Raw genomic sequence first — 27,821 nt, 5'->3', positions numbered from 1 at the left:
AAAATATGAAATGACGTGTTTTTAACATTTATTTGTTGTTGTTTTTAATGACAAAACATACATCTTTTTAACAGAACACTGGCTGAAAGTCCTCAGACCAAAATTGTGCATGTGTTATTGATGTTTGCATTGTGGAATAGTATTTTGGGAGACCACCTCTTATTTTCGAGCGGGAGAGTAAGCACCACAGTGAGCCTGTTTCAGGGAAGGAGAGGGCACGCTGGGTGGGGGCACTCTGGGATAAACCATAGGGAAACTCCAGGGACCAGTGTTTGGGCATGCAGGTATTTTGGGGGGGACTTGTAATTAAGACATTGGATTTGTAATTCGGAGATTCGGGTCCTATTTCAGGTTCTGCTGCAAGACTCCTTATGTGATCCTGAGTGAGGTTCTTTAAGGTGATATCCCCAGAGAGCGTTGCTGAAATAAGAATTAGGTGCCAAAATTCTTCCGCTCTCTGCCTGTAACACAGCTGTAATACATCCTAATTTTGATCTAACTTTGTCCGGTATGTTTAGATTTAGGTTTTTTTCAGGACAGGAACTGTCCTCTTACCATCTGTTTTGACAAGTCCAAGCTAAATGGGTCCACGTTGCAATTGGAGCCTCCTCATGTTAAGTGAGTATAACACAATCCTAATAACAACCCCCCGGGTAATGCCCAAAAGCCCTTGAAAACAAATTAAGCGTGCTGCTTGTGAAGTAAGGTTGTGGGCTCATTTCTTTGCACCCACCCGTACGGTTGGCACTGCCATGGAGACCTTGCTCTTGAGCAAGAGGTCAGAGACCTCTGAGTGAGGTCAAGAGACACCTCTCTAAAAGCCAAGGGCAGCATGAAGAAATATGTAAAAAATATATTGTAGCGTTCCCAGACATCCCAGGATTTAGGCAAAGACTTGCTGTTGTGTGGTCTGTCTTGTGCTGTAGAAGTTTTACCACGATAGTGGCTACGTGATGCGTTACACCGTGGGGTTGATATCTGCCAGTACCTGTCTGAGCTTTCATCGTCCTGGCCAGAGGAGGAGAACCTGCGAGGTTCAGTAAGTTTTCCTCTTTGCTCGGGATGTAGCTTTTTGGTGTTCATTGTGGGGGTTTTGCGTATGTTGGAGAAGGCAGACCCAAAGGTGTGCTTTGCTGTGGGAGTGGGAAGTTTGTGGTGGTCTCCAGCTCCCGAGGAGTCTTCTTGCGTTTGACTTGAGTTCGCTCTTCAAGGCAGCCAGGTTTCCTCCCGAGACCCGCTGTCCTCGGGTGCAGCATGGGCTGGAGGAGCAGCAGAGAACTTCAGCTCTGCCTCTTGGGTCTGTGGTCAGCCCTTCAGCTTCTGCATCTCCTCAGGGCTTCCAAAAGCTTCGTCGCTTCTTCACTGAGAGGAGGAGACCGGTGGCAGGGCTGAGGTTAATTTGGCAGGAGCGTGGTCCACGCTGCAGCTTCTCTGCCTGCGGCGGGATGTTGGGGGTGTTGTGGGTTCGCGCGTTTGGTCTTGCACTGTCTTGAAAGTCTTCCTTGACCACATGTGCTAAAATTGTGAGTAAACAGTTCACAGGAGGATAAAGTTCAGCTGTGTGAATGGAGAAGTGTTCTTTAAATAAAATAATAGTGGTGCCAATCAAGGTTACAGCTTTCAACCCAGCTGGAAGGTGGGGAAGTTCTCATTAGCTGGTCTGAAGGCTGAAAAATAAATGACTTTGTTACATCAGGGCATTATTTTTCGACATGTAATACATTAAGTCAGCTTTATAACCTTCATTTTTTATGAATAAGATGGTGATACTACTTTCTTTTCTTTCCTTTTTTCCACTTCTTTTGTTTTAACGTGTCTGAGGAACAGCTAGTTAATTAGGGCTAAATCCTAAGTAATGTGACTAATGGGACAAGAATCCAAATCGGCCTCAAAACTCAAACAGTCCCGAACAGACATCAGCTGCTTTTTTCTTCTTATCTTTATGTGCATGGATTCCCATATATTGTTTATGCCAACACGCTAAATCGCTCCTAACACGTTCCTTTGTGACCGTTGCGGTGGCTGGACGGCCCCGGGGAAACCCAGATGTGTCTTCACGGCCACCGCCCTGGGGTTGGCTTCATTTGACACGTCATTTTGCTGGCACTGGAGCGAGTTCACAACGTCCGTTCTGCATCTGCTGCAAGTCTCGGCGTCAGCAAGGTTGAGCTGGCAGCGATCCCTTCTCGGATGAGACATGGAGCAATTAAATCCTTCAGACGCTTTTGGTTAAAAATCACATTGCGTATGAAAGCAAAGCAATAGATTTTTGAGTCTGACAGTTCTCAGCATCCTTGGTGGTGTCAGTGCAGCTCGGGCTCCTGCCTTCCAAAGGTTAACGGGCAGATGGGATGAAATTGGGCTGTGTGACACGCGGGATGACGCACCATGGGTTGGGAGCAGAGACGTCTGTGTGATGCTGGGAACTGCGTATTTGGAAATTGCTTATGTGTAGGGGTTGTGTCCACAGGTTGGCAAGCACTAACGTGACACCCCGGTGGCAAAGGTAAATGTGGCGTTAAAACACAGCGGGAGGGGTAAGTCTGGCTGAGCATGAGAAATGTTAGCATCGCTGTACAAGTTCGTGGTGGGACCCATCTGATATCCTCCGTACGGTCCTTGTCAGCACCCAGAAAGATTGATTGAACCTTGCTCGGGTTGAGGGCATGGCTGCTGGGATAAGCAGGCAGGGAATTCCTCTGGGACAGGAGGCCAGAGCAGTTTGGCATGCTTTAAAGTATAAAAGCGGAGAAGGGATGTAACTGTACGAAGAAAACGGGGATCTGTGAACAGGTAAAACACTGGCTTAGAAAAAAATGAGTAAGTATGGACTGGGCTTGAATAAATTTAGGCTAGAAAAACAGAAGTTAAAAACAATGCTTGTGAGAAGCAGAAATTGCTCTGTGTATTCGGGTTTATATGAAGCTCTAATGAAAGGCTCTGGCGGGGGATTTGCATGTACCTTGAGCAGGGGTTTAGCTGCACCTTCCCCCTGGCTGACATGTGAACATGGCGAGGAAGTGCCATCTTACAGCTGCAAAATGAAGCCATGTGCTGTGAAGATGTGATTCATGACAAAGGCTAAACGGGCAGTGCCCAAAGACGACTGCCTGATGCTCGGTAGGGCTTGCTGGGGAATGGCAAGAAGGTTCCTCATGGTTTTCAAGTCATTGTAAAAGTAAGACAAAAAATAACACGTGCCTACAAAAAGCCTTTCCCAATGTGTACAGATATTTATGGAGACTCCTCCAAAGGCTCACAGATTTTTCCACTTTCTCTGCCTTACACATGCAAGACATTCTCCTAAATGGCCAATAAAAGCTAAAATTAAAAAAAAAAAAAAAAAGCCTCTTAAAAACTGCACACTTCTATATTTAATGCTGCTCTTTAATTAGAAGTTCCAATATTTCCTCCTGAAGGGTTTCAGGAACGTTGCTGTCACAGATACATCGGCATAAGCAGGAAGCAGACGATTCCCCTGGGGCCAAACCGCTGCGCCGTCACCGGGAGCACTATGGAAATCGAGTCACACTATACCCTGGCTGATCTTTCTCCTGCTGAAAGCAAGGACAGAGCTCGCGTTGCAAGCCAGTGGGGTACATTTGGGCTGTAGCCTGGGCAGGGAGGGAAAAGTTTGCCGTCACTGTTGCAATCGTGGAAAATCAGCAAAGTATGTGCTAGGGTGCTAAAATCTGTCCGGCACTTCCTTCCCCACGCTTTTCTGTTGTCATTTAAGCAGATGCAACACCTTCTGCTGCTTTCTTTCCCGTTTAGGTGCTTCTGATCATAAGTGGAAACCTGAGTTTCCTCAACTGGCTAACCATCGTGCCCAGCATCGCCTGCTTCGACGACAGCAGCCTGGGGTTCCTCTTCAGCTCCAGGCGAGGAGGGGTGAAAGAGCGGGTGGCAGAGATGCAGCTCAAAGAGGCAGCCGGCGAGCAGCTTCCCCTGGGTGAGTTATTCCTGGAGGGGGAAAAACTGGCACAGAGGTGTGTTTGGTGTGCTTATCTCAAAAGCTGTCGTCTCCTCCTGGAGCAAACCTGGGTGGGCAGGGAGATGACTCTGCCCCTGCGTGGTCTCCTCTGGGGGCTGGCGGGTGCCTGGACCTCGTGCTGCGGATGGGGAGCGTGAAGGCGGCGGCTGGTTCATCAGGGTCTGCGGGGACATTGCTGCTAAAGGGCACGTCCCCCGCGCGGCGCCGGCGTCCGCAGCAAGTCTGAGACCTCTGCTCCCGAGAGTCAGTCCTTCCCGTTCTCACCCCAGTGAGCGTCAGACTCCAAGCCGAAAGAAGCAACGTGGAGTTGCACGGTTTATCTTGTGATTTTTTTTTTTACTTTTTTTTTTCATTTTGGCTACTTAAAGTCAAGGACGAAAGACCCAGTGGGTTGAGGTGAGGATTTTGTGGTAGAAGTTGGGTGCAGAAGCAGCTCTCACGTTTGCTCTCCTCTCTCCCCCGTGGCACGGTGGCCCTGTGACCCATCTGCCCTCCTGCCCTTTGCACCCATGGGTGCTAGCGCTGCACGAGCACCCTGCTTCCCTGGTTAAGTAACCGGACATGAGGTTGGTCTTCTAGAAAGAACCGTTGTGGGTCCAACAACTCTTTTGCTAACTGGGAAAGAGACGTGGCTGCTGGGAAGGTGGCCGTTCCCCGTTCAATGTCCTTCTTGGAGAAGGTGAGAGGAGCAGCTCCTCATGGGCACTGCCACGGCCGGGAGCGAGGTCCTCAGAGCAGGGAGGAGGTGAATTCATGTTCGTAGCCTGGATATGGAAAAGCAAATACAAGGGGGTTTGTAACTGAACAAAGGGGATCAATGTGGCTGATGTTTCCTTCTGAAGGGAGTTTTCAAGCAGCCCTGTTCCAGAAGATCGCCTGCACAAGCAACACTGGGATATTTTTCATGGGGCTGCATAACAGATGTAGAGCTGTGTTTGTAGCATTTTTATAAACCGCATATAAGCAACAAATTGCCTATAATATCAACAACAATCACAGATGCTCATTTTTAAATATACTAAACATCTGTCAGAAGAATGAAAAATGTCAACAAGATACAGCATCTGTCTGGAGTCCTTTCTCATCTACTAAGAAACACAGCTTATTAACCAGAAGCATTAGTTTCAGCAAGGCTAAGGCAATTTCATTAAACTTTCTGTGTCTCCTATCTTACATATTTTGCTGGAAGAAATCTTCAACAGCTTTTCCCCTCCGGTAGCTTTGCTTTAGAGGCTGTGAGAGCCTAGAGCTTTCCTACTAACTGTGTTTTTGCATCCAGTCCCAAACAACACTCAAGTTGCACCTTCCTTTCTGGAGGAGAAACCAAAGGGCACCTCTTTGCTATGGCACTCGGCGAGTCACCGTGAGGGGGAGGTAGATCGTTTTTTGAAGAGCTTGCTCCTTTTCTGTGATGTTCTCCAGAAAACCTTACTGAGCCAGGGTGCCCAAGCAAGGAGAACCATCCCTACATACCACTGCTCTGGAGGGCAGATGTGTCCCTGTTCTGGGATTTTAAAAAGGGGTAATCCATAAGTAAAGGGTAGGGTATCTGTAATATTCTGGGTGAGTTTGGATTTCTGTATATTTTTTCTGCTAACAAAGCAGAGGTTGTTGAGCTGGTGCTGACGGGCTGTGTGGCAAGAGGCTTAGAGGAGCTCTCACCCCTGGGTCACCAGAGCAGAAGACAGGAGGGTACCCAGCCATGCCCCGCTCGTGACCTGATTTTACAAGGCTCTGGCCACATCCTTGAAGTGTGTGTGTTTAATTCCTACTGAGACCTCGAATTCCCATTGCTAGTGCTCAGCTCCTGCCTGCTCGATCCAGATCCCACTGGCTCGTGTCCCATGCTCCTTCCCCAAGTTTTGCTCCATCCTTGCCATGTAGATTTTTTTTTTTCTTGTATTAAACCTTTTTTCTCAGTAGCTGTGACCCCAAGGGCATGATGACCATCACCACCTGCTGCAGGACGAGCAGTCTGTGCATGACTATCATCATAAACTATGACCTGAGGAGCCGCTGACGCTGCCCGTATGGTGGAGAGCTCTGTGTCTGTACCCGCTCTTTCATTACAGGCTAGGAAGTTCAGCCCATCTAAAAGACAAAAAAATGCCCAGCAGACTCCTACTGCTCTCGCAGCAGCACGGGGGGGTGAAGGGAGGCATCTCAGCGAGCTCCTTCCCAAATCAAATGATTCTCCAGAAATGTTCTCAGACTAAACAATTATTAATAGCTTCTGAGAGAGGTTCAAATAAACATCCCTCTCCTGCAGAGATAAGGGGAAAGCTACATGCAATTGCTTTGAATCTGATCCTTTGGCTGTTAATGTTAAATAAATTTAAAACGGCCATAAGGGTAGGAACCCCTCAGAGGTCACGTCTGCTTATTTGTCTGATTGCAGTAGGTGTCTCCTTAGACTGAAACCCAGCACAGTGCTGCTCCTGCAAACCAAATACCAAAGCCCTGGTGAAGCAACACACGTCTCATACATAAATGATAAGCAATAGAGATTTTGCAAAAGGAAAACGAGGTTTGAATGGAGCTAGTGAGCGAGAGGGAGGAAAATGCAAGAAATAAGTCGGTGGTGAGAGCCTGGGGCAGCGGGGAGGAGGCAGCCCCGGGCAGGAGCGGAGCCCCGGGGAGCTGGAGGCACTCCACGCACGGCTTACAAACCAGGAGGGCAATTTTGAGCAAGGTGCAAGTGCCAGCTGTGTTTTTTCCCCTGTATTAAAGCAATGATTAATCTTACATTTTAGACATTTTTCTTTTTAGCCCTTTCTCAGACTATTTAGAGAAAGGCAGATCTCTGGAGCGATAGCGTATGGCCCTTGGCAAGGTCGGGGTGATAACGGCGAAGCGTTTTGTCAGCGCCAGCCCCAGAGCCGAGAGCAGCTGTGGGCACCCAGGCAGGGTCCCGGTCACTGCTGGGGGGGTGGGCAGGGGAGCTGGGGGAGCAGAGCCCATCGCCGGCAGTGAAATCACCTTCTTCTCGTCTGCTTTTGTGTCCCGAACAGGCTGCTATGTCCGCAAAGTGGTGAACATCTCCTTCGGCCTCCTGATTGCTTATCTCAGCATCCCAGTTGTCCTAAACCTGCTCAACTCCAGACAAGTGATGAACACCTCGTTCAACCCTCTCAGAATAGTGAACACCTACGGAGCTTTCGGGAGGTACATGTATTTTAATGGCACATTGTATGGCTCTGCTCCTTTCTCCAGCATAGTCTGACAGCCAGTCTGTGTATCTTGAACCTAAAGAGAAATCCTTCCAGTAGCCAGTAGATTTGGAGTATCTGTTTATGAGAGAGAAGGAGAGAAGGAGCAGGTTTCTTTCCCACTGAATTACAATTTATTTTCCTTGAGCTACTTTTAGTTAGCTCAGTATATTGATGTAGCAAATGTAATAGCAGGATGAAAATATCCATAAGAGAGTTCATCCAGTGGATAGTCTTCACCATCACCAGCCCGCTTTATTTATGGTGAACTTCTCTTCCCCTCCGCGCATTTGCTCTCCCTTATGTAAATATTCACATAAGCTATTGGGTAGCAGATTTTAGGCCAACAAAAGGAAGTGCTTTTTCCAACGAGTGACTTGGGGAATTCATTGCTACAGGAAACTGTGGAGACGAAAGTATAAATGGCCTCAAAAAAGAACAAGACAGATTGAGAGGACAGGTCCAGCAGCAGTCTGGCTGCTGCCTTCAGCTCAGGAAATCCCGCTTACGGCTGCAAGGTGGGACTGGACAAGGGAAGCATCTCCATCTGCGTTTGCAAACAGGCTGGTTTTTAAACATCTGAGTCTGGGGTTTCTGGGGACAGGTCACCAGGCTTCGGTCAGCCACAGTTGGGCTCACCATAACCGTTGTTGTGTGCCGTCCCTCCCAGCCTCTTCCTGACCAGGACAGCTGAGAAAATGCTGAAAAGCAGGGCTTCATCCGAACAGCTTGCCCCAGGGGCAACAACAGGGCCAGTCTTCTCTGCCGGGACCTCTGGCTTTGCCACCGCCTTGCTGTGGTGGCCACGGGGTGTTCCCCAGAGGTCTGAGCCGAGTGGTGGGATGGGCGGCTCTTGGGTTAGCGGGCTCTGGACAAGGTCCCCCAGGAGAAGCCAACAGTAATTAAATAGGTTTTAGAAAAGGCGAAGCAGGTTGGCTGTTGAGGGGGCTGGCTGAGCCGATGGTGAAGGGGAGGAGCAGGTCTCACGGTGAGCACTGGAGATGCAGAGGACACCTGGAGCACTCAAATTAGTATGATGTTTTCCCCAATTTTTCAAATAGCATAAATTTCTGTGGAAAGAAAAAAGTTAGAAAAACACTTGGTTAAAAATATCAACGCTAGTTGCGGAAAATGCTGAAGATTCTCCTTTTTTTTTGAGAGAGGGAGAAATAACCCTGAGCCTCTTTGAAGGCTGGAGTGGTGAAGCTACGGGAGATTGTTTTCTTTGGGTTGTTGTTCTTTTTCTTCTTCAGTCCATGGTTTCTGTTTCAACAGTTACCAGAACCTAAAGAGCATGTGATGAAATGCTGCTGTAATATGTTTGTAATTCCAGCCTATGTAAACCAATAAAAAGAGGATTGCAGCTTATAATGAATATACGATTATGTGAAACTTGACATATTTTGAATCACACAGTAGGAACATACTTTTATTAGTAATTTGGTGTCCCTGATTTACAGTGTGTTTCTAACCATTGGGCAGCTGGCCACGGCTCATAACTCAGCCCAGCGTATAATATGGAACTTGGCTGGAGAATCCAGAAATCTATTAAATGTAGGTAACAATTATAAGCGGAGACGTACAGCATTCCTTGGGTTGTAAGCATCTATCACTGGAAGCCATCAGGGGAGAAGGTGGAGGCTGTGTGTTTCCAAACTTTCAGTTTCTTGGGTTGGAGGAGGAAGGACCAAAGTAGTAAAAAATTAAAAGGGTGTTGGGAGCTGGACAACTTTGATAGGCAGAGTTACGCAGTTATGTGTTCGTTATGGAAAACAGCCCTCCAGTGTAGGCAAGCGTCACTGACAGGTCATTGAGAATTTGATGATGGTGTTTTCACATGGGCTTTCTGTGGCCTCGGGAGTTTGCCGTCCCCACTGCTCTGCCACCTTGCTGTGCAGAGAGAGTCCTGCCAACAGCAAAGGCTGCCATGACCTGCCATAAGGCTGGGGTGCTTTTGAACGAAGTTTCGGTACATCGAATGGGTACGGGGGGCTTTTTTCTTTTACATTTTCTGCTTTTCTTGGCTTGGTTTGCATTGGCTCACACGTTACCTCCTCCTCCTCCTCTTGCTGAGTACTAGCTCCATGAGACCTGTCTTCCAGCTGGGATGGTGAAATGTTTGGGTGCGTAGAGACAACTGTCAATGGTGCCCCAAGAGTCAGCTCCTGGGGGATGCTCCGTATGGGGCCAACCACCTCCCCAGGGCCCAAGCGGCTGTAGCCAGTTAACCCGGGCTCATTGCGAGCGGGTCCTGCCCTTTGCCGTGGCCGAGGCTCGAGCCGAAGCTCGGCGCTCCGTGACCAGCGGTGCTGTGGGGAGAGCCAGGCTCGCAAAGGGGATGCTGGAGTGGTCCCAACTGGAAGCTGCTCTGCTGATCCTGCAGCTGGAGGTCTCAGGGCCAGACCTCTGAAACGCCAAGGCAGGATTTCTGTGCGCAATCGCCTGTGAAACTCCCCCTGCAGATATCGTCGGTGGCCGTGCCGTTAGGGCAGCCACACACGCCAGTTACAAGGCTCTATTTTTGCACAGGGCACATGCTAAAAACTTGGAGATGGAGCTATGTATTGTGACCATCCTTCATCTCCGCTTTCTGGTGTCATCAGGAGCTTGTAGTCGGAGAGCTCTTGTATCATGGGAGTCATCAGAATAACAGAAACAAAGGTTTTCTTCAGAAACATGGGACAAAGAGAGAAGTTGGTGCAGGTTGAAGATGCTCATGTGGGACTTGGGAGACACTCCTTATGTTCTCTCAATGTCTTGGACAAGTGTTAGGCTCTGATCTAGAAAGATAGACCCATCGATTTCAGTAGGAATCATCTTTCGGGGCCGTCGTCCCTCCGTGGACTGGCACAACTGTAGTGTGATAGAGGGGAGTGTGGGAGGGCATGGAAATTGAAATTTTCCCTGTACTTTGCTGCTGGAGAGAGAAAAGTCTGCTGGACAGACAGGTTCTCTGTAGTGTGACCCATCACGATCCAACTGTACCAAAGGCCACTGACTCGTGTTGCCACGTTGTCTCTCATGAACTAGCAATTTTACATGACTTGAGACAAAAACAGTATCGTGTTGTGTCCCACAGCATTACCAAGGAGAGAACAGAAGTTGTCCTTCAGGGGACGTCCAGCCTGGATCCCAACGACCCCGCTGCTGTCTGGGAGGAGTATGACTTCAAATGCAAGCCCGGGGACTTGAAGAGGAGGCCATGCTTTATAACCCCCTACCACTACCGCCTGGACTGGCTTATGTGGTTTGCTGCCTTCCAGGTACATGCCTTTTGGGTGTCTTGAGACTTGGGTGTCCCTGGACCAGGAAAAACAATTTATATGAATTTACTATGTGCTGGTGCGGGTGAGGGGATATTTGAAGCCCCAGCTAAGTTAATTACGTAAAAAAAAAAAAAGGTTGTATTCCTAAAGGATGTCTGCTGCTAGTGTAATGAAACTTGGAAATTTTATGTGAGGCTTTTTAATTGTTTCTCAGCAACAACAAGAGTTAAAGACATTGAGAAAGCCCCCGGACTGCACCTGCCCCTGGGGAAGCGGTGGCACAGCGGGGCAGAAGCTGTCTCGCAGGGTGCCCGGCACTGGCCAGGGCTGGCAGCGTCCCCAGCTGCCCGCTCCGCCGGCCAGCTCGAACCCGCATCCCTGCTGGGGACACCCCTGGGGACACCGGCCGCTGCTTTCACTGCCTGCCTGCCTGCCTATGGACCTAGGGTCCCTCCAAATATTCTCCCCCTGTGGTATCAGCAAATAGGTGACAGCCATAAATTAAAACAGAGGAGGGAAAACTTGTAAAATTAGTTATGTTACATCTTTTAGCCTATTCTGCAAAATCTCATTCGTGTGAGCATGAGAACTTGGACCGGGTTTTACAGAGCTGGGGCTTACAGCAGTGGCATGAGACAAACCCATCTCAGACTATCACGGGCTTTCTCTTTGTTCCCGTATCCTCTCCCGGTGTATTCTCTTCCCTCGCTCCTCTCCCCCTGCCCCAAACTTCTCTGTTTGCTTTCTTTGTGGTATTTTCATTTAGGCGCCTTTTGGATTCCTCAGCGATGACATAACCATTGCTCTTTGGCTATGGTTTTATATTTACCCCGCTAGTTTTTGTGTGCTGGAATTTCATTTAATCTGCATTAGGTATGCTTATCCCTCAGCAAGCCGACAGCAAAGGTTAAAACTCAAGCCAGCAACGGTGCCCAGCGTTACATAAAGGTGCAGAAGGTTGAATGGGAGCTGTCGGTTTAAATCTGACTGTATTTTGGGAGGGCTCTAGCAGTGGAGGAGAAATCCAGCTTACCCAAGCGAAGGTTGCTTCTGAGATGAGAGTAAGACTGTTTGTTTCCAGGGCATGAAAGCTTTAAAATACAAAGTGCTCTCAGGTTTAAAACCAAAGGAGGACAGGGCATAAATACCGATGCATCACAGGCGAGCACGGGCTGTGCCGGTGCCGAGAGATGCCGTCTCTCCGCAGAGCCGGCCCGGGTGCTGAGTGACCGGGATGTACGGGACAGCCCGGGGAGGAGGAGGAGGAAGAGGAAATAACACAGCCTCCTTTGCATCTTTGTTAGTAGTTTTTAATTCCCTGGAAGGTTCCCCCAAGTGTTTCTGTTCGCCTGGGCGCGGGGGGCTGCTGGAGCGCGTGCCTGCCAAGGTGTCTGTCCACACCGGCTGATTAACAGCAATTAGCATTGAGGGTCTCCTTGCGCTGGCAGGAGGAGGGTGCTCGCCTCCCGTGCCGGAGGTGTGCGTCAGCCCCGGAGCGCGTCCGTCACCTCCCTGCTGCAGCGGCTGCCGGTGGAGATGGGTCTGTTGCCCCTTCCCAGTCATCCCAGTTTGTGCATCCCGCGCCCACTGCAGCGGTCCCTCGTCCCCTCCTGGCGCTGGGGACTTTGCCGTGACCCCCCCGGTGCACACGGGTCCCCGTGAAGCAATTTCAGATCCTGCTTAGAAGAGGTATTAACAAAAGGTGCAGAAAGGAGGAGAAAAACCTTCTGAAAAGTGGGGATGACTCTGGTTGAAAACAACAGGAAGGCAAGTAGCCTAGGCACGGTAGCAAGCGTTTTCAAGTCTGGATGCTCAAGCATGTAAATACCTGCTTCAGCATGGAAGTAAATCCCATTTGGAGTGGCTGAATGTTTGTTTGAAAACTGTGAGCTGTATATTTGGTGCCAGCTGTCATCCCCAGAAAAGCTGGCTGTCCTGCCGTGCCCCCCGCGCTGCCGCAGCCAGGAGAAGTTGCAGTCGTTCGGATGTTGTTTAGACGTGACTCACACAGAGCGGCAGAAAGGATGAGAAACCAGAAGTCGAAACCCCAGAAGAAATTTGTGAAGCCAGGCAAGTTTTGCAAACCCCATACAGTAGTTTACGGAGTCCATAAAACCAAGTTACTTCAGCCTCTGGATTAGATTTAATTTGTTTTTAAAAGTTCTGGATTTTTTCTACGCCACCGCTCGCAGTCTGCCCCATTGCTTCCCGAGCAGGCGGCCGCAGGGCTGGTTTTGCAGTTCGTTGGCGGTGGCCAGGTAAGGAGCTGACATATCCAGCTCTGACAGGCTGCAGAAAAGCCGGGGACTTGGGGAGAAGATATTTACCATCCCTTTGTGCTGCTCGTGACAGGTTCCTCTTTGCACCTCATCACCGCTTGACATATGATGCCTTCCTCCGCTCGGGGTTTCCTGCGAAACTTTCCACCTTGGCTATAGCTGCAGGATTCGCTTTGAAGAGCCGGAGCATGGGAGAGCCAGGCCCTTGGCACGGCTGGCGCGGGCCGGCACGGCAGGGGAGCCGCCGGCATGGCCCTGGCGCAGGAACGGGAGGAGCCGTGGTGCTGCTTCACCTCTGAATTGCAATTTATTAGTTGACTGCCTCTTAATTACCGTTCCAGTAGTGCCATAATTATATGTAATGCAGCATGGCATTATTTTCCAGGAAACAATTTTCGTGATGTTAATTTTATTATCTAAATAGAATATGCCTTTTCACTTGTTTTCTAAATCCCCTCTTTGTTTTGTATGTCTCGACATCCCGAGGGTGCTGTAGCTCTGAATTGAAGCCCTTCATTTAGTTCTGGCAGGGACATAACCCGTCCAGAAACATGTCTGCGTTGCTTCTTCCCGTCTGCAGAAGGGGAAAAACTCCCACGAACCGGCCGCGGCATGCGGAAACTTGTGCGACCCTTTTCAGTTGTTTCTCAGCAGCCGCCTCGGACAGGACCCCCTTCGCTCCATCGCCCAGCTGATAACCTGGTCGCCTGCGTGTAAAGTGGGCTGGGGTGATCTCAACAAAAATAATGTGTCTGTCGGTCAGTAGCTGATGTTCAAGTGCTTGTTGCTGAGGTCGGTCGCTCCGGATCACCTACCTCCATCGAAGCAATTTAAACCAAGGTCTGAGCCAACGTAATGCACATGCACATTTTTAAGGGGAGCTACTGCTAATTGAAAAGAATGGCACGATGTGCTCCTTGCATTTGCAGATGCCGCCAAGCTGTGAGCACAACAGAGGACAAGGTCCAAAAGCCCAGCGATCTTGCCGGTTTCGGTCCGAGCAGACAGGAGAGCGTGCACGGTGCTGCACACAGGCAGGACCCATCACCTGCCCCGGGATGGGATGGAGCAGAGCACCGTGCTCCAGGGAAGCCTCTTGGGCTGAGTGTGCATCACAAGATGAGCACGCTTACAAAAAGGCGTTGTGAAAAGGCAAACAGATACCATGATAGGCGAGCAGGCGTTCGGCCGTGCATGGTGTCACGCTCCCGCTACGCTCAGCCGAGCACCCAATTTGGGAAGGATGCAGCTGACTGGCAAGGGTGCAGAAGAGGGACCCGCAGAAAGAGCAGAGGTGCAGAAACCTTCTCTCACAGCAGCAGAACGAACAAATCTGCATGGGCATCCCTTTCTCAGAACAGGTTTGGAATAGGCGAAAACCTACTGCAAAGGGGAAAGCAGCAATCTGTTTTCTGTGTCCCTGCAGAGAAGGCAGGAAATAATGGATGAAATGGCAGAATATGATTTAATCTCAGGAAAATTCAGGTTAAGCATTAGAAAAATCTTTCACCCCTTGACACTTAATTGTGTTAGTGCAAAGACATCCTGTTTTTACAGAAGCTGGAGACAAATTGTTAAAGCTTTGTCTGTCGTCCAGCTACTGATGGCAACGCTCCTGTAATTATTTGACTTCTCGTTTATGATGGGCGTTTGTAGAAGGAGCCCAGCCATCACAACCCAAAACTGAGCTATGCTGTGCTGCATGTACAAAAAGCATTACAATTTTTGGCAGGCTGTGGGTGGATTCAGCATCGTTAATAAATAGCAACCAGAAAACAAAATGCTGCTCATAGTTTTGGGGCTTCAAGTTGGACACTTTTCCTGGTAGCAGGATGTCTTGGACTTTACAAAAGCCAGTTGTTTATCGTACCAAAGATTTGTTCTTCACCAGTGGGCAGCAGTGGAAAGCCTTCAGTGCTCTGAATAAAGAAAAAATCAAAGGGAAGCCTTTTGCCCTCCTTACTATGGCATGAAGGTTGTTTATTCTGTTCGGGGACTGCATTTGGCCAACGCGAAGGCACGCTCTTGGTGCTTACCAAATAATAACTACTCAAAAAATAACAAATCTAATGCCCTCTTCATATTGTTTTTTAAAGCCCAGTGTCTTGTTGCATTGCACCTTGAAGCTGCTCCAAAAGTCTCTGAGTGTCGGCACTGGCACAGAAGCGGCTCAGACTGGTGGCCCGTGTCGCTGTGTCCTACAGGGTCTGCAAACTGTCAGCAAACCCACCGCAGAGCAGCATTTGCGATGCACTGAGAAGCAACATGCGTTTTCCAGATACGATGTGTAAGTTTACGGATAAACTTCAGCTGCCTTCCTAAGAGAAGAGGGAAACTTCAGCAACGGGATTGATGCTCCCAGGATCTTCCCTGGGTGGTAACAGGGGGTCGTGACGGAGACGTCGCGTTATCACACACGAACTGGAAGAGCTGAGAAAATGTGACCTTATTTATAGAGAAGGCAGATTAATATTTTTGTGAAATATTTTATTCAAGCCTCTGTTATCTCGGTCTTCCAGACAGAAGGTGCTTACAGGAAAAAGCTGCATGGCAGCAGAATGGAGGAGGAGGTGTGTGTAACGTAATAAAACCTAAACCTCATGTGCAGTATACTAAGCACAGCCTTTTACATTTCCTTTCTTCCCCCTTCTAAAAATACAGGCCTCAATTCACTTCCATTTTCCATTGCAGCATTCATACATTTTGGTCCATGTTCAGCATGTAAGAATTTTATTTTCTTCTTTTAACTGTGATTACTTGTCTCCCTGTGAATATGAATAATTTCAAACCCCCAAGCTGCACTTAGACAAACTGCAGGCTGGATCACGGGCAGACTCACCTCTAGTAGTAATACTGTGATGGAAGTGCCCAGAAACCCAAATAAGACTGATAGCCTATCGTGCTGTGGACTGTATAAATACAGAGTAAGACCTTGTCTATGCAGGGAATGATTATTGTCTGCAGTGGCTATTGTATCTCCCTGTCTAGACTCTATTCTGGAACAAAGTGACTTTTCTTTCCAAATACAGAGGTGATACGGGAGCGATGCCAGGTGCACGATTTCCCTGTATAGGCAAGATCGAAGAGCCGGTTCCCAAAGTCTTGCTCCGCCTTTTATTCCTCGTCCCGGACCTGCCGCGCTCTGCACTGCACCAGCCTCCTCCGGGGACCTGCTGCTTTCCCAAGCATTTTCTAATAGGACAGGCTAAGGGATGGCTTTTAGTGAGGCTTGAGAAACTGCCCCCGCTGAAATACTATACGTTGAGCCAGACCTGCGGAGAAACGGCTTGCCTCTCTGGGAGACTAGTAGAAAGAAGGGGATGTGGTTATTGTAGATAATGAGAAGTGATGCGACCTGACGTAGCCTTTGACCTTCTTCGGTTAAGTCGCTTGGGTAGCGGGATGGTAGCAAACGGCGGTGAGCTGGAATATTATAAAAAGGCAAATGGTTGCATTAGTAATGCCCTCTTTTCTGTGGGACATGGATTGTTTCTCCAGCTGATAGCGCAAGTTCTCTAAACGGCAACAGTTGAAGGCGCTCAGCTACAGAAGTGGAAACAGCAGTGTAAACAGCAATGTGAATATTGGGTGAAAATATCCAGGACGGTGGAGTTACTGCTTTACATCCCGCAGTGGGTAGGCTGTGACGTGAAAAATGCCCCTTACGACATAGCGCGGGAAATGTAAACCTCCCCTACCTCTCGGTCACCCGCCCTCGCACACCGAGGCCGATGTGAAACCGTGCAGGGCTCCCAACCATGTGAAATAATAATGCTGGGCTCCTGTGCCAAGTTTCCAGCTGTTTCCACATGTGCATCTCATACTTACCTCCTCCCGTGTGCCTGTGCCAGGACCGAGATTCAATAAAATGCCACACTAATCCACAGTCCTTTTTCATTAAATGACCAATTAAAGCTAGAGGAAAAGGGTTCTTATTATTATTATTTCAGTTGGGAACATGTTCCCTGTAGCGCCGGGTGGTTTTTATATGTATTTTTTGCGATGATTATATTCTCTTCTACTTTGTTATCTCTGCAGAGTTTCGTCGCTACTGCGTCTGGTTTGCCCCCAGCTCCTCGCTGTTGCCTGACTTCGCGGTGATTTGGTTTTAAATTCTGTAAAGTTATTAAATACTTTTGTATACAAGTTAATGTATTCAAGGTGAGAATGCCGTGTTTATACACTGGTAGAGCATATAGGTGGAGAGGTCAGAGAATATAAACAGTTGGAGAGATGGCTCGGGGCAGCGTTGCTCCCGGGAGGTCGTGGTACCCCGGGGTGCGCAGTGATGTCCTCTTTGTTAGTCCACTGTGTTATACCTAAAACCTGATTTTCGGAGGTCTTGGGTGCTTGTACCAGCTGTAAGGACAGTTAAAGCTGATCTGGTTTGCTGGAGAGTTGCGCCCGTTGCATTTCTGTGGGTCTGCACGGACTGTCCGGGAACACAGAAAGGCTTCAGCTTTGTGGTGAAGGTAGCGTTGCTTTGGAAACCTTACCCTCTGCCCGAGCTGCTGTTTTCAGGCATTTGAGTTGGGTTGATGATGGGGTTTTTGTCTGTTTAGGTTCCTTAGTTGCTTTCTATGCTAAAACAGAAAGAAAACTCTCAGAAGATAAAGGAGAGAGGCACGTCCCTCCTTTGGGGGGTCTGCACCTCCCCAGGGATGCTCTGTTCAGGGTCGGACAGCGAGTTGTGCAGCTCGGGGCACATTTCGGCATGCTCTGATCAGCCACTTGTAGCAGCAGGCTGTGCAGGTTACTGGTTCCCCAGTAATGCCAGCACGGGTATGGCATGGGCCCTGCGTGGCACAAGGGGAGCTGCAGCCCCAGGTTTTGGAGGACAGGAGCCTGGTGCGGGAGTCTCGGTCCGTGCCCGTGTCTTGACGGAGGCGCAGGGTCAGTCCCCAGCTGCCTGTCTTTGTGCTCAGTGAAGATCCAAAACCTAAAGGTGAACCCAATGCGTGCATGCATGCCCACCTTAAAGCAGTATGTGCATCTGTCCTGGCTTTTTTATTAATCCACTGGATGGTTCAAGGTCTGACTCTCCTGTTTTGCATGCTCAGAGCTGGCAAAAGCAGAGCGCAACGCCAGGCGAATCCCTCCCATCCTGACGGTCGCAGCTCTGCAAACAGCGTTTGGGTCTGGGTCTCACTGGATCCACAGACAGAGGAACTGTCACCTTCCCACCTTGTGGTGTGATCCTTCCCTGGACGCAGCCCAGATCTCCTGGACTCTTTTTTTTTCCTCCCTTTGCCACCATATCACTTTACAGAGTAATGAGTTAAACAGCGCGGTCGTTAGTGCAGCTCGGCTCCTGCGTGCTCCGAGCATCGGCAGCGTGCGATATCTAAGCCTTCGTGCTGGGGGGAGTGTGGGGGGCTGCACCGGGTGGAAATTTCTCACCGCAGACTTTGCTGGGGCCAGACATGTTGTAAATTTTACAAGAAAAACACTTTACAAACCAGAAGTCCAACTCTCATGCGCATGGAGCTGCTAATTAACAATTTGGAGACCATGTGAGCCAGAGAGCTGATTCCACTGTTACAGAGCCTCCCGGTTTTGAATCGGGCTTTGAAGATTTGGGGTCCTCCATAAAGCTCTAGCTCCGGGAGTCTGGTGATTTCTGTTTCTGTTCTTCTCCAGCTTCTCCCCAGCTCGCACACAGAACCCTCACACCTCCCAGGCCCTCCTAGAAATGGCGCTTAAAATCACACAGAGCACTTTAAAAAGGGCTCTCCAGGGAGGCACAAGATGCTGAAGGTCTGACTCGCGATATTTGATCGTCTACAATTGCTGTCGCACCTCTCGGGAGGTCCCTGCTCACAGCCAAGGATTCCCCGGGCTGCAGGTCTCAGCGTGGCACCCGCCCTCCCAAAGCCCGGCCCGAGCCGAACATCTCGGGCATCGCGGAGCCCTTGAGGGGCACGGAGCTGCTGGGCTGGAAGTTTTGGCGTGAGTCGTCCTGTGACGATGCGGTCAGGCCCTTGGCAGGGATGCTGCCGGCTTTTCCTGCAGCCCTGCCAGCCCTGGCAGGGTTATTGCAAGACTTGCAAGGTTTATGTTTAACATCTCGCGTGATGCCAAGCTCCCGGCTCCAGGGCTCACCGCGGCTCCCCTCCCAGGGCCACGGTGGCCTCGGTCCTGCGGGGGCTGAGGTTGCCCCGTCCCAATCTTGAGAGCCACCACCACCTCCTCTGCGCCGGGAGGGGGACCGGGAGATGGGAGGGAGGGGATGGCACGGGGTGTCGGTGGAAGGAGGGGTGCGCCGGAGCTTAGACGGGGCTTTGGGGTGGGCAGAGGATGGCACGGGGCTGGCGGTGGGAAACATCCCTGACTCCACCACCCGTCCGTGCTGGCGGTGCAGCCGGGACGGCAGACGGAACGAGCCGCGCGGTGAGGCAGGACGGAAGCAGGCGGATGGAGAGAGTAATCTTTTTTAAAAAGTTGTTGGCTTAAATAACTGTGGTTTTCCTCTAAATTGTGATGAGCACGGGTCAGAAACCCTGAGAGGTAGAGCTGCCGCTTGATGGGCCTTTCCCCGAGCGTTTGGTGTTTTCCATCTCGTTTCTCTCCTCTGTTTCCCTTAGCAACGGAAATAACAAACTTTACCATTAGAAAAGATTTGCCGAGTAACTTTGCCTTGATGTTCTGCATTAGTCACAGTCCTGCAGGTACAGCTGCTGGGTTTCGCTTTCCCACAGTGTCCCCTACTGCTTGCATTAAAAAATCCATTTAGGTACACATTAAAAAAGGAGGAGAAAAAAAATCTTAATGGAAGTATAAGGCACAAAAAGTCACAGAAGGGAAAATGGATTTTACGGAGCCTCAGCAAGAATCCCTGCAAAGAGCATGAGAAGCATGGATTCATGGAGGGAGGTAAATGCAGAGTCAAGTTCTGCCACTGCAGCTTGGACTGCGGCTCCCAAGAGCTGGTCTGCTCCCTTTCAGCGGCTGCATGATTAAGGGTATGGCACAGGCACGGGATGTAAAGAGGACAGATTAGATTAAAGGACATAAAGAAGAGAAAGGAATCAGGAACAGAAAAGTCACTTTCTTCTGTTTTCTCTCTGGTAACACAACAGGGGAAAGCAGCCTGGTTTAAAATGATGGATGGATCGTCATTTCAAAATGTGACGTTACCGTTCCTCTGCGGAGCTTGCTGCTATAAGAAATAATTAAAATCAAGCGTTCGGGGGGCAGAATAGGCAAGAACACCTCCAGCTGTGGTAGATACATGTAAAGTCAAAAAGAGATTTGTGATCTAAGATGGAGGAGGAGCAGCAGGTGATGGGTGTTGGGGAGAACCGGGGGTGGTGGGTGCCGCGTCCCCAGGGAAGGACGGGGTCTGTGCTACGCGTCTCCCTGAGCGGCAATGCACCGCGCTTTCCTGGTAGCACGAGTTGTAGGCTTATTCCTGGCACTGGGACAAAGCAGTGCCGCAGGCTCAGCAGGGATGCAGGGCTGGCAGAAATGCCCCTCAGGCATCACGCCTTGAGCAGAGGTCACTGTCCGGGCCGGGCGAAGGTGGGGATGCATCCCTGACCGTCATCTAATCTCTAATCATCAGCTGGGCTGTGGTCGCTGGCCGTGGGCACGCTTTTCGCTCCTCTCAGCTGTGATGTGAATTCCTGTGGGGATGCTTGAGATGGAGGATGCTACTTTGCAGTTGGGGCAGGCTGGGAGAGTGCACGTAGCCGTCCCAGCTCAGCTAACGAACGACTCATTAAACCTTTGCGACTTGCACACCCTTGGTTGTGTCCGTACCCTTGGGGATGATTTCCAGACGAGACGAGCTCAGGTGAAGCTCTCCCTGCTCCCCGCAGATGCCAGAGGGTCTCGGTCTGGAGCTCAAGGTGTTGGATCCCACGGGATCTGTTCCCTGCAACACCGGGAAATTCATCGTTTGCTACCCAAACCGGTTGTAATCTCTCCCCAGAGACCACACAGAAGTCTTTCGTGCTAATAACACTACATGACAAGGCCAGCAATGCCTAATGTTTATATTTCTTATTCCTTTCCCAAGACCTATGAGCAGAATGAATGGATAATCCACTTGGCTGGGAAGCTGCTGGCCCAGGAAGAGGAGACCTTGTCCTTGATGGCCACGAACCCATTTGTGGGCCGAGCACCCCCACGGTAAGCTTGGAGTTTTGCCGAGGGAGCTGGAAGTACCCGGGCTCCGTGTTGTTCCTATCTTGGACGTACACGCGTGGTTTCTTGTGACGGATTGGGGTTTGTATTTGATGGTACCCAGTGGTCTTTAAATAGGGTGGGTTTAATACGAGGACACCATGAAGCGCTGGTGCTCGCAGCACCTTAATGCCTTCCTGGTGGGGACACAAGGACCCTTTGGCTGAGCCCGTTCCCGGGCAGGTCTGTGCAGGGCTCAGCGTCGCTTCTCTTGGACAGAAATCGTAACTGCTGAAGTGGTTTCCTGCCCATCAGCTTTACATTTTTTGCCATGATCACTTTGCGAGCTCAGATCAAAACTACCATTTTTACCGGCCTACTGAGGTATTTCAAAGACAAAACAGTCCGGCAGAAAGGATTGGGTTTGTGGACAGTTGTCTTGGAAGTGTTTGTGTTTTCAATGAAGAGACAAAGCAAACATCAGCAAGCGAAAGGCACAGATGAAACCCCAAGGTTTTTTACAAAAGGAAATTTTTCACAAAAGTGCATTTTGTTGATGAAGTTATTTTTAGCTGAGAAAACATTTTAAGGGAATTTTGGATCAACTCAAGTAATATTATGCTCTTGCTAATATTTTCCATTTGAGGCTCTTAGGATGCACTGCAAACAAGGCTGAAAGTTCACAGCACCATGTGAAATGAACTTCCTCTTGAACCCTGCTGAAGTTTTTCAGCTTTAGTGCAGTGCATCCCCCAAACCTTCTGAGGAGAGACTCCTTTTCCAGCCAAGACACTAAGAACTTCCACCTTTCACCAAACCACTTCCTTGGAGATGGTTTACACATCCCAAGGTGGTATAAATGTGCAAACCCAAGATGGTTCATACTCTGAGCTGAATGTATATAACCTGCAAAAAAACAGAGCAGAAGCACAGGTTGGAATGCAACCACTGAGTTGCCCACCATCATATTTGAGTACTTCTAATAACCGCATTTCTGGGGTTCCCCAGGCATCCAGCCCTGTCTTGTAGTGCACAGGCACCTTATCAGAGCATCAGTACAGGCTGATGGGAACATACTCCCTCCAAGCACAGGAGCCAAGACCTCTGTAAGAACAGTTATTTTTGGGTTTTTGCACATATTTTCATTTGAGAACCCGTTTTCCTGTCGGTGCACAGCATCACAGAGCGAGCCAGCGGGCACTCCCAGCAGGATCCTGCCCGTAGCCCAGAGACTCACAGCCGTACCGGAGTTCCCATAAATGATGGTTTATAGCTCAGGGCGCGTTATAGCTTGGTGTCACAGTTTGTTGGGTTACCCAAGCAGAGGATCTGTCACACACAAATAATGACGCCTTGGCTCCAGTTCAGGAGGGCTCGCGGGGACCTCTTAATTATTGCTACAAAAGGCGTGCTGGACTAGACCGGCACAGCCCTTGCCACAGACGGATCCAGCTTTAATAATGCGTACGGAGGGGTTTTAGCTCCGATGAGCTGCGCTGGGGTTGGCTTTCCGTGCGAGGAGCAGCGCGCTGATGCTGCGCATCAGCTCTTCTCGCTCGGTGGTGTTGAGAGGAGCACGTGAAACCTCTTTGCTCCGGGTTGCGTTCCCGTTCTGGCTGTGTTTTCTCTTTGTTTTTACGGACCTTCATTTGACGGCACGTGCATTGATCAGCCAAAGTAGGGTCCGCAGCTCGTGACAGCGAGCTGGACCTCCCCGCCGCTCCCTGCCACCTCCTTTTTGGGGACTGCTCAGAAGACCCCGTGGAGGTGGCACCTTTCTGACGGCCAGGGAAGGGGCACTTGTGCAGCCCCAGCACTTGTGCAGCCGCTCACGTGGCGAAGGCGGTGGGTGCCTCAGTAGGGTGCTAACGAACGCCGGAGCTCACAGCGGGCAGAAATTCAGCCCAGCGACAGGGCTCACCCACCGGGATCCAGCAGGAGCTGGGTCCGTCGGGAGCTCGTCGCGGAGATGGTGTTGGGGCATCATTTGCGAGGCTGAGCTGGAAGAGCGACCGGGGAACCTGCATTGCGTCGGCTCCATCTCGGGTGGATTTATCAACCGAGTCTCTCCAAACTTTGCTCGTGTCCCCGAGGCTCAGTGCCATAAATTCACCGAGCGGCGTTCATTGTGGGGTGTTCCTTTGCATTGCTTTTTTTTAATTAAAAAAAAAAAAAAAAAAAAAAAGAAAGTAAGTCAGACCTGAGTGTTGGCTGACCCCAGGGGTTTTAGCAGAACCTGGGACCTTTAGACACCGAGTCACCGGTTTGAATTAGGTGTCCCCTGGTGCCAGCAGCCAGAAGCCATGACCATCTGGTGGCTGCTGGCAATAAACGGCTCTCGCGGTTCACGGAGCGACAGAAGCATTTGATAATCCCAGAGCTGTTTATTACCACGTGTCCCCCAGTGCCATAAACGTTGCTCCTGGTACTCACCGCGACTGAGGCTGAAAACAAGACATTGTAACAGATTAAAAATCAAGAAAATGTATATCATGTCTTGCTTTCCAAGACTTTGCCATAGATGGGCTGCATCTCTTCTAAGATTTCTGGCATCGGTGGTGTTAAAAAAAATTAAAATAAGGTAGTTGAACACAGGAACTCATTTTAAAATGAAAATAATGAAGTGAGATGTGGCTGGGATAACACTACTTTGCTCCAGGTGGTGAATAGTTTTTTTTATTGTATTCTGTAACAGGTGAGGAAGTGAAATGTTCAGGAATTTAAAGCAAAACCAAAAGCAAATCTTTATCTTTGTTAGTTTTTATAGGATGACGATTGCAGAGCGTACCGAGGAATACAAGCAGGTCCAATAAGTAATTACACAGCAGCGTGGATGCTGTGTTGAACACACGGTGCTATAGATCTTGTTGAACAGGGTCTTGATTCATGCGTTACCTTGGTTTAACCAAAGCACAGACTCTGTTTTCACTCTTTAGCAGCTAGTTTATAGTAGGAAAAGATCAGGATCCAGCACTGGTTTTATGTGTCAGCTGCCTTTGCTCTGGCATTAGCTTTGCTTTAAAAGTTTTTCATGGGTCTAGTGTATTTTTGGGTGGCGTAAAATAAAAATAACAATTTACAAATGCTCGTTTTGGCTCAGACCAAAATCCAACACCCCGTTTCACTCTGGATCCCAGGTTGTGGGTCACGTTTCGGGTTTTGGCGAGCCAAATCCAAACACCTGGGATATTGGCACCATTTGGATTTTTACCCAGGTGTGCAGGCGAGGGCTGGGGGCACGGGTGGGTGCTCACACCTCCCTGAGCTGGGGTGGTGGGCGCAGGGTCGGATCCTGCACTGGGCTCTCACGTCAGTCACTGATTTCCGTTGCTATTTACATTTCTTTGGTTATTCCTTGTTTGTTGTTTGTGCTTTCCCTGCGTAAGGGAACTGAAGTGACTGTTTGCCTTTTTTTTTTTTTTTTCCCACTTCTTGTGCCCCATCCCAGTTCTGCTGGGTTTACACTCGTGGCGCTTGCGGCTCCGTCAGCTCCTTTTCACCCAGCGTTACTTCTGCTTGGGCGGGCTCACCTGCTCGGTTTTGGGTTTTTTTCCTTTAAATTTCAAAAACACCATTTCTTTGTTTTATTTTAAATGTCCCCTTGTTGCACGTTGAAGCTCCCGGCGGGGCTGGCGACCCCCCTGCACCCCCGGCATGGCCAGAACCCGGGGGATTGATCCGTGCCCTCCGATCTGGGTGCAAGAAGTATAAGAAGAAGCAGTTAGCAGGATATCTTCTGGTTTTTTATCTAGACCCCTTATTAACTGAGCGTTGGATGCGGGCATCCTCAGCACTGACGGCCGCTTACAGCCAGCGATCATCTTTTTGTTATAATTTCATTTTAGTTGTGGAAAGCCTTAAATTTAAGCCTTAGCGGTAACACCTGGAAAGAAAAGAGAATTCAGGGTGGCTGTAGCTGTGATAGTTTCCGAAGGACATCCCTGTACCCTCACCCATGAGCCGGAGCCCGCCTGCGGCTGCTGCAAACCTTTAACACACCTTCACTCCCACCTTCCAGCTAAGGATTGTGCCCACCACGGCTCGGCTCCCTTCGGTAGCTGGGTGGAAAAAAAGCTAATTTTCCTCCCATATTCCCCCGCGCCCCCCCCCCCCAGAGGGAATTTTGAGACTTAATTATTTTCATTCCCTGCTAGACTAAATAATTAGGGGAAGGGACTGTTTTCCATAAGAACATTACGCTCCATACTCCACGGAGTTTATTCTGTTAATGGAAACTCTACACCTTAAATAGCCAAGGGACTTTCAAAATGAGTTAATGCCTTCGAAATGAAATTTCTGAGACCAAAGTTTGTAGGTTTCTTTACAACTCTAGAAATTATAGTATTTTTTCAAGTGTGATAAACTTAAAATGAGAAACAGGTGACTGATTAAAAATGAGGGTATTGTTGAGCGCCCAGCCTAGCTGAGTGTGAAGCTTTACTTCAAGCACAGTGATGTTTGTGGAATGTAGATTTACAAAATATTATTGTGCAGCGGATAGTTCATAAAACACCAGCCGTCATAAATCTGAACGGTAGGGCTTTGGCTGAGAAATTAATAAGTGTTTAACGCACCGCCATGGAAACAGACTGCAACAATGAAAGAAAACAAAAATCAGATTTTGCCTACAGAAGGAGGAGAAAAAAAATCAGGTTTATTTTTGACTGAAGTGTTCGGTGTCTCTGATATTAAATCATGTTCACTTAAGGACTTTTATTCCAATTATAGTAGCACTTTGTTGAAAAAGCCCCAACACATAGCTGAAGACCTGGATTTGTAGCAGTGGTGTTATTTATGGAGGCAGCACTTCCCATTTGATGCTACCTGGCTGCAGGAGCGCAAGAAGAATATAGCATTTGGTATTCTTTTTTTTTATTTGACTGCCCATTTATTTCCCATTTGCGTCACAGCTACTGGGCTTTATACGTGGGGGCATGTCGGGCTGGATTTTCAGGCCGTGTAAGTCACCATGGATCCTGGCAGAAGATGCAGGTGCTTTCCCGTGGGACCTGCGGAGACATACAACCCAAGCCGTGGGAAGGACTTTGTCATATTTGCACGGTGTAGAAGCCACTTTGGGGGCTGCTCCCTTGGACACCCCCAAAATGGGTACAGGTAATTCTGTGGCTATTGAAAGCAGTGCTGAGAGCAGGCAGGGAGTATGGAGTTACTGGAAAATACGGGCATCACTGGGATGTAGGTGGAAATGGCATTTCTGTTCTGCAAGGTCTCTCCCCAGAAGTCTGTAGAGGAGGCGGGAGCGGTGTTTATGGGCATGGGATGCTCCGTGGGGATGCGAGTCCCTCAGGGTTTGAACTTAGTGTTGCTGAATCCCAAGTGCCTCCTCTCACCCCGAGGCATTTCGCTGCCGGGACAAGTCTCCCTCCAAGTACCCGTGTGGTCCACGCAACGTGACAGTGTAAGGGAGCGATGTAAATCCGCAGAGTCCCCAAAGCCTTTCCCACAAGTGCTGGTGTCTTCTGCACAGAGAAGTAGAATATTTTGTATGGTTTTCCCACTGAAAAGCAGCTTTGCCAGCAATGAAACTGTCCTGGGAGGTGACAGGATTCTCAGAGGGGAAAAACTATAAACACGTTCTTTTGGCTTTCTGACTGGGTTTCGCCATGGTGAAATGTTTTATTGCAGTTCATTTCTTCTTTCCCTAGGTACTATAATTTAAAAGAAAATCTTTATCATCAACATTATAAGGTTGATATTATCAGAATGAAATGATTCCGCTGTCCTTAATGAAAGTTTAAGGGATTTTCTTTCAGTAAAAACAACCTCAGTCTTTCAGCGTTGTCAGGGAGGGCAGAGCTCATCTCAGAGCATCGGGATTTCCCCCAGGGTGGGAAACGGGGTTTCCAGCCACCTCTCGTAGCGGTGGCACATGCAGCCGTGGGGCAGCTTCGCCGTGGCCGGGACTGCGCCGCGTGTCCCGTGGCCGTGGGAGGCATCTCCCTTGGCAAGGGCAGCTCCTGCCTTGGCTCCGTGGGGAGCATCGGCCGCGTCCCCGTCACACCTGCGAAACACTAAACTGAAACCCATACACTGGGTCTGTCCGTGCCGAAAGTAATCCTGGCCAGTGCTGTGAGCCTCGGGGGGGGCCAGGTTTCCTTCTCCCAAGGTTTGCTCTGCCCTCGGTATAGATGCAGCCTCTGAGCCTCCCTTTCTAACCTGTCCGTGGGGGAATAAACCCACTTCCCCATCTCCCAAAAGAGTTTGAGGATGCTCCGGCTCTGCAGGGCCAGACCTTGCAGGAGCCTTGGAGAAAGGGAAATCAGTGGCGTTGAAAAACAACCCATAAAACTGCCCTTATTCTGCAAACTTGGGCCAAGATGAATTTACGATCCCTCCTGCTAACGGGGCTAGAATAAGCAAGAAAACCGATGATGGAGTCTCTGTTACTGTAATGAATTTGTACTTTCCACTGCCACTTGCTTCCTGATTTACAATGGAGTGGGGAACCTCGTGATAAAAAAAAAACCAACAACAAAAAAAAGCCCAAATCGAAAAGACGCCCCGTGTTTTGGTTTCTTTCTTCCCTCTCCCACCCCGCCTTGCCCTGTCAGGCCATTAATTCTAACAGAAACCACCGGCTCTGGTTTTTTCCCTCGAACCCCTCAGCTGTTGCAGGGAGACAGCTGCACCCTCTGGAACTAATTACAGCTGTCTGGGAGATTTAGCCCTCCATCCCAACAACTCCAATATTGCTGCTAATTTTTAACACGTACAGTTGGAAGATGTCATAATAGGCTGATATATGATCGAATCTTAAAAGTGCTACAGCACAGCTGCTACCGGGCATCTGGCGGGATGAATATATTGATTTAAAAAATAATGCTGATTATTTTTAGCCTTCCTGCCCTCCTCAAGGCTGTGGCTTTGCCTGATCCGGGTGGCGATGGAGAGCGAGTGCTTGCCCAGAAGGGTGGTGGCAGGCGGG

General features: G+C 49.4%; 1 protein-coding gene across 1 annotated transcript in view; it reads left to right on the top strand.

The window, feature by feature from the left end:
* The window catches only part of LMF1 (lipase maturation factor 1), a 205,963-nt gene that overhangs the window by 173,658 nt on the left and 4,484 nt on the right, over positions 1-27,821 (top strand). The window contains 4 exon segments of the mRNA XM_030001566.2: positions 3,775-3,952; positions 7,006-7,159; positions 10,283-10,466; positions 20,769-20,881. Of these exon segments, the coding sequence (XP_029857426.2) occupies positions 3,775-3,952; positions 7,006-7,159; positions 10,283-10,466; positions 20,769-20,881 (629 nt within the window).

Source organism: Aquila chrysaetos, chromosome 25 (genome assembly GCF_900496995.4).
Source record: "Aquila chrysaetos chrysaetos chromosome 25, bAquChr1.4, whole genome shotgun sequence".
Lineage (NCBI taxonomy): Eukaryota > Metazoa > Chordata > Aves > Accipitriformes > Accipitridae > Aquila > Aquila chrysaetos.
Note: the sequence above shows the minus strand (reverse complement) of the source record. Positions and strands in the feature narration are given on the sequence as shown.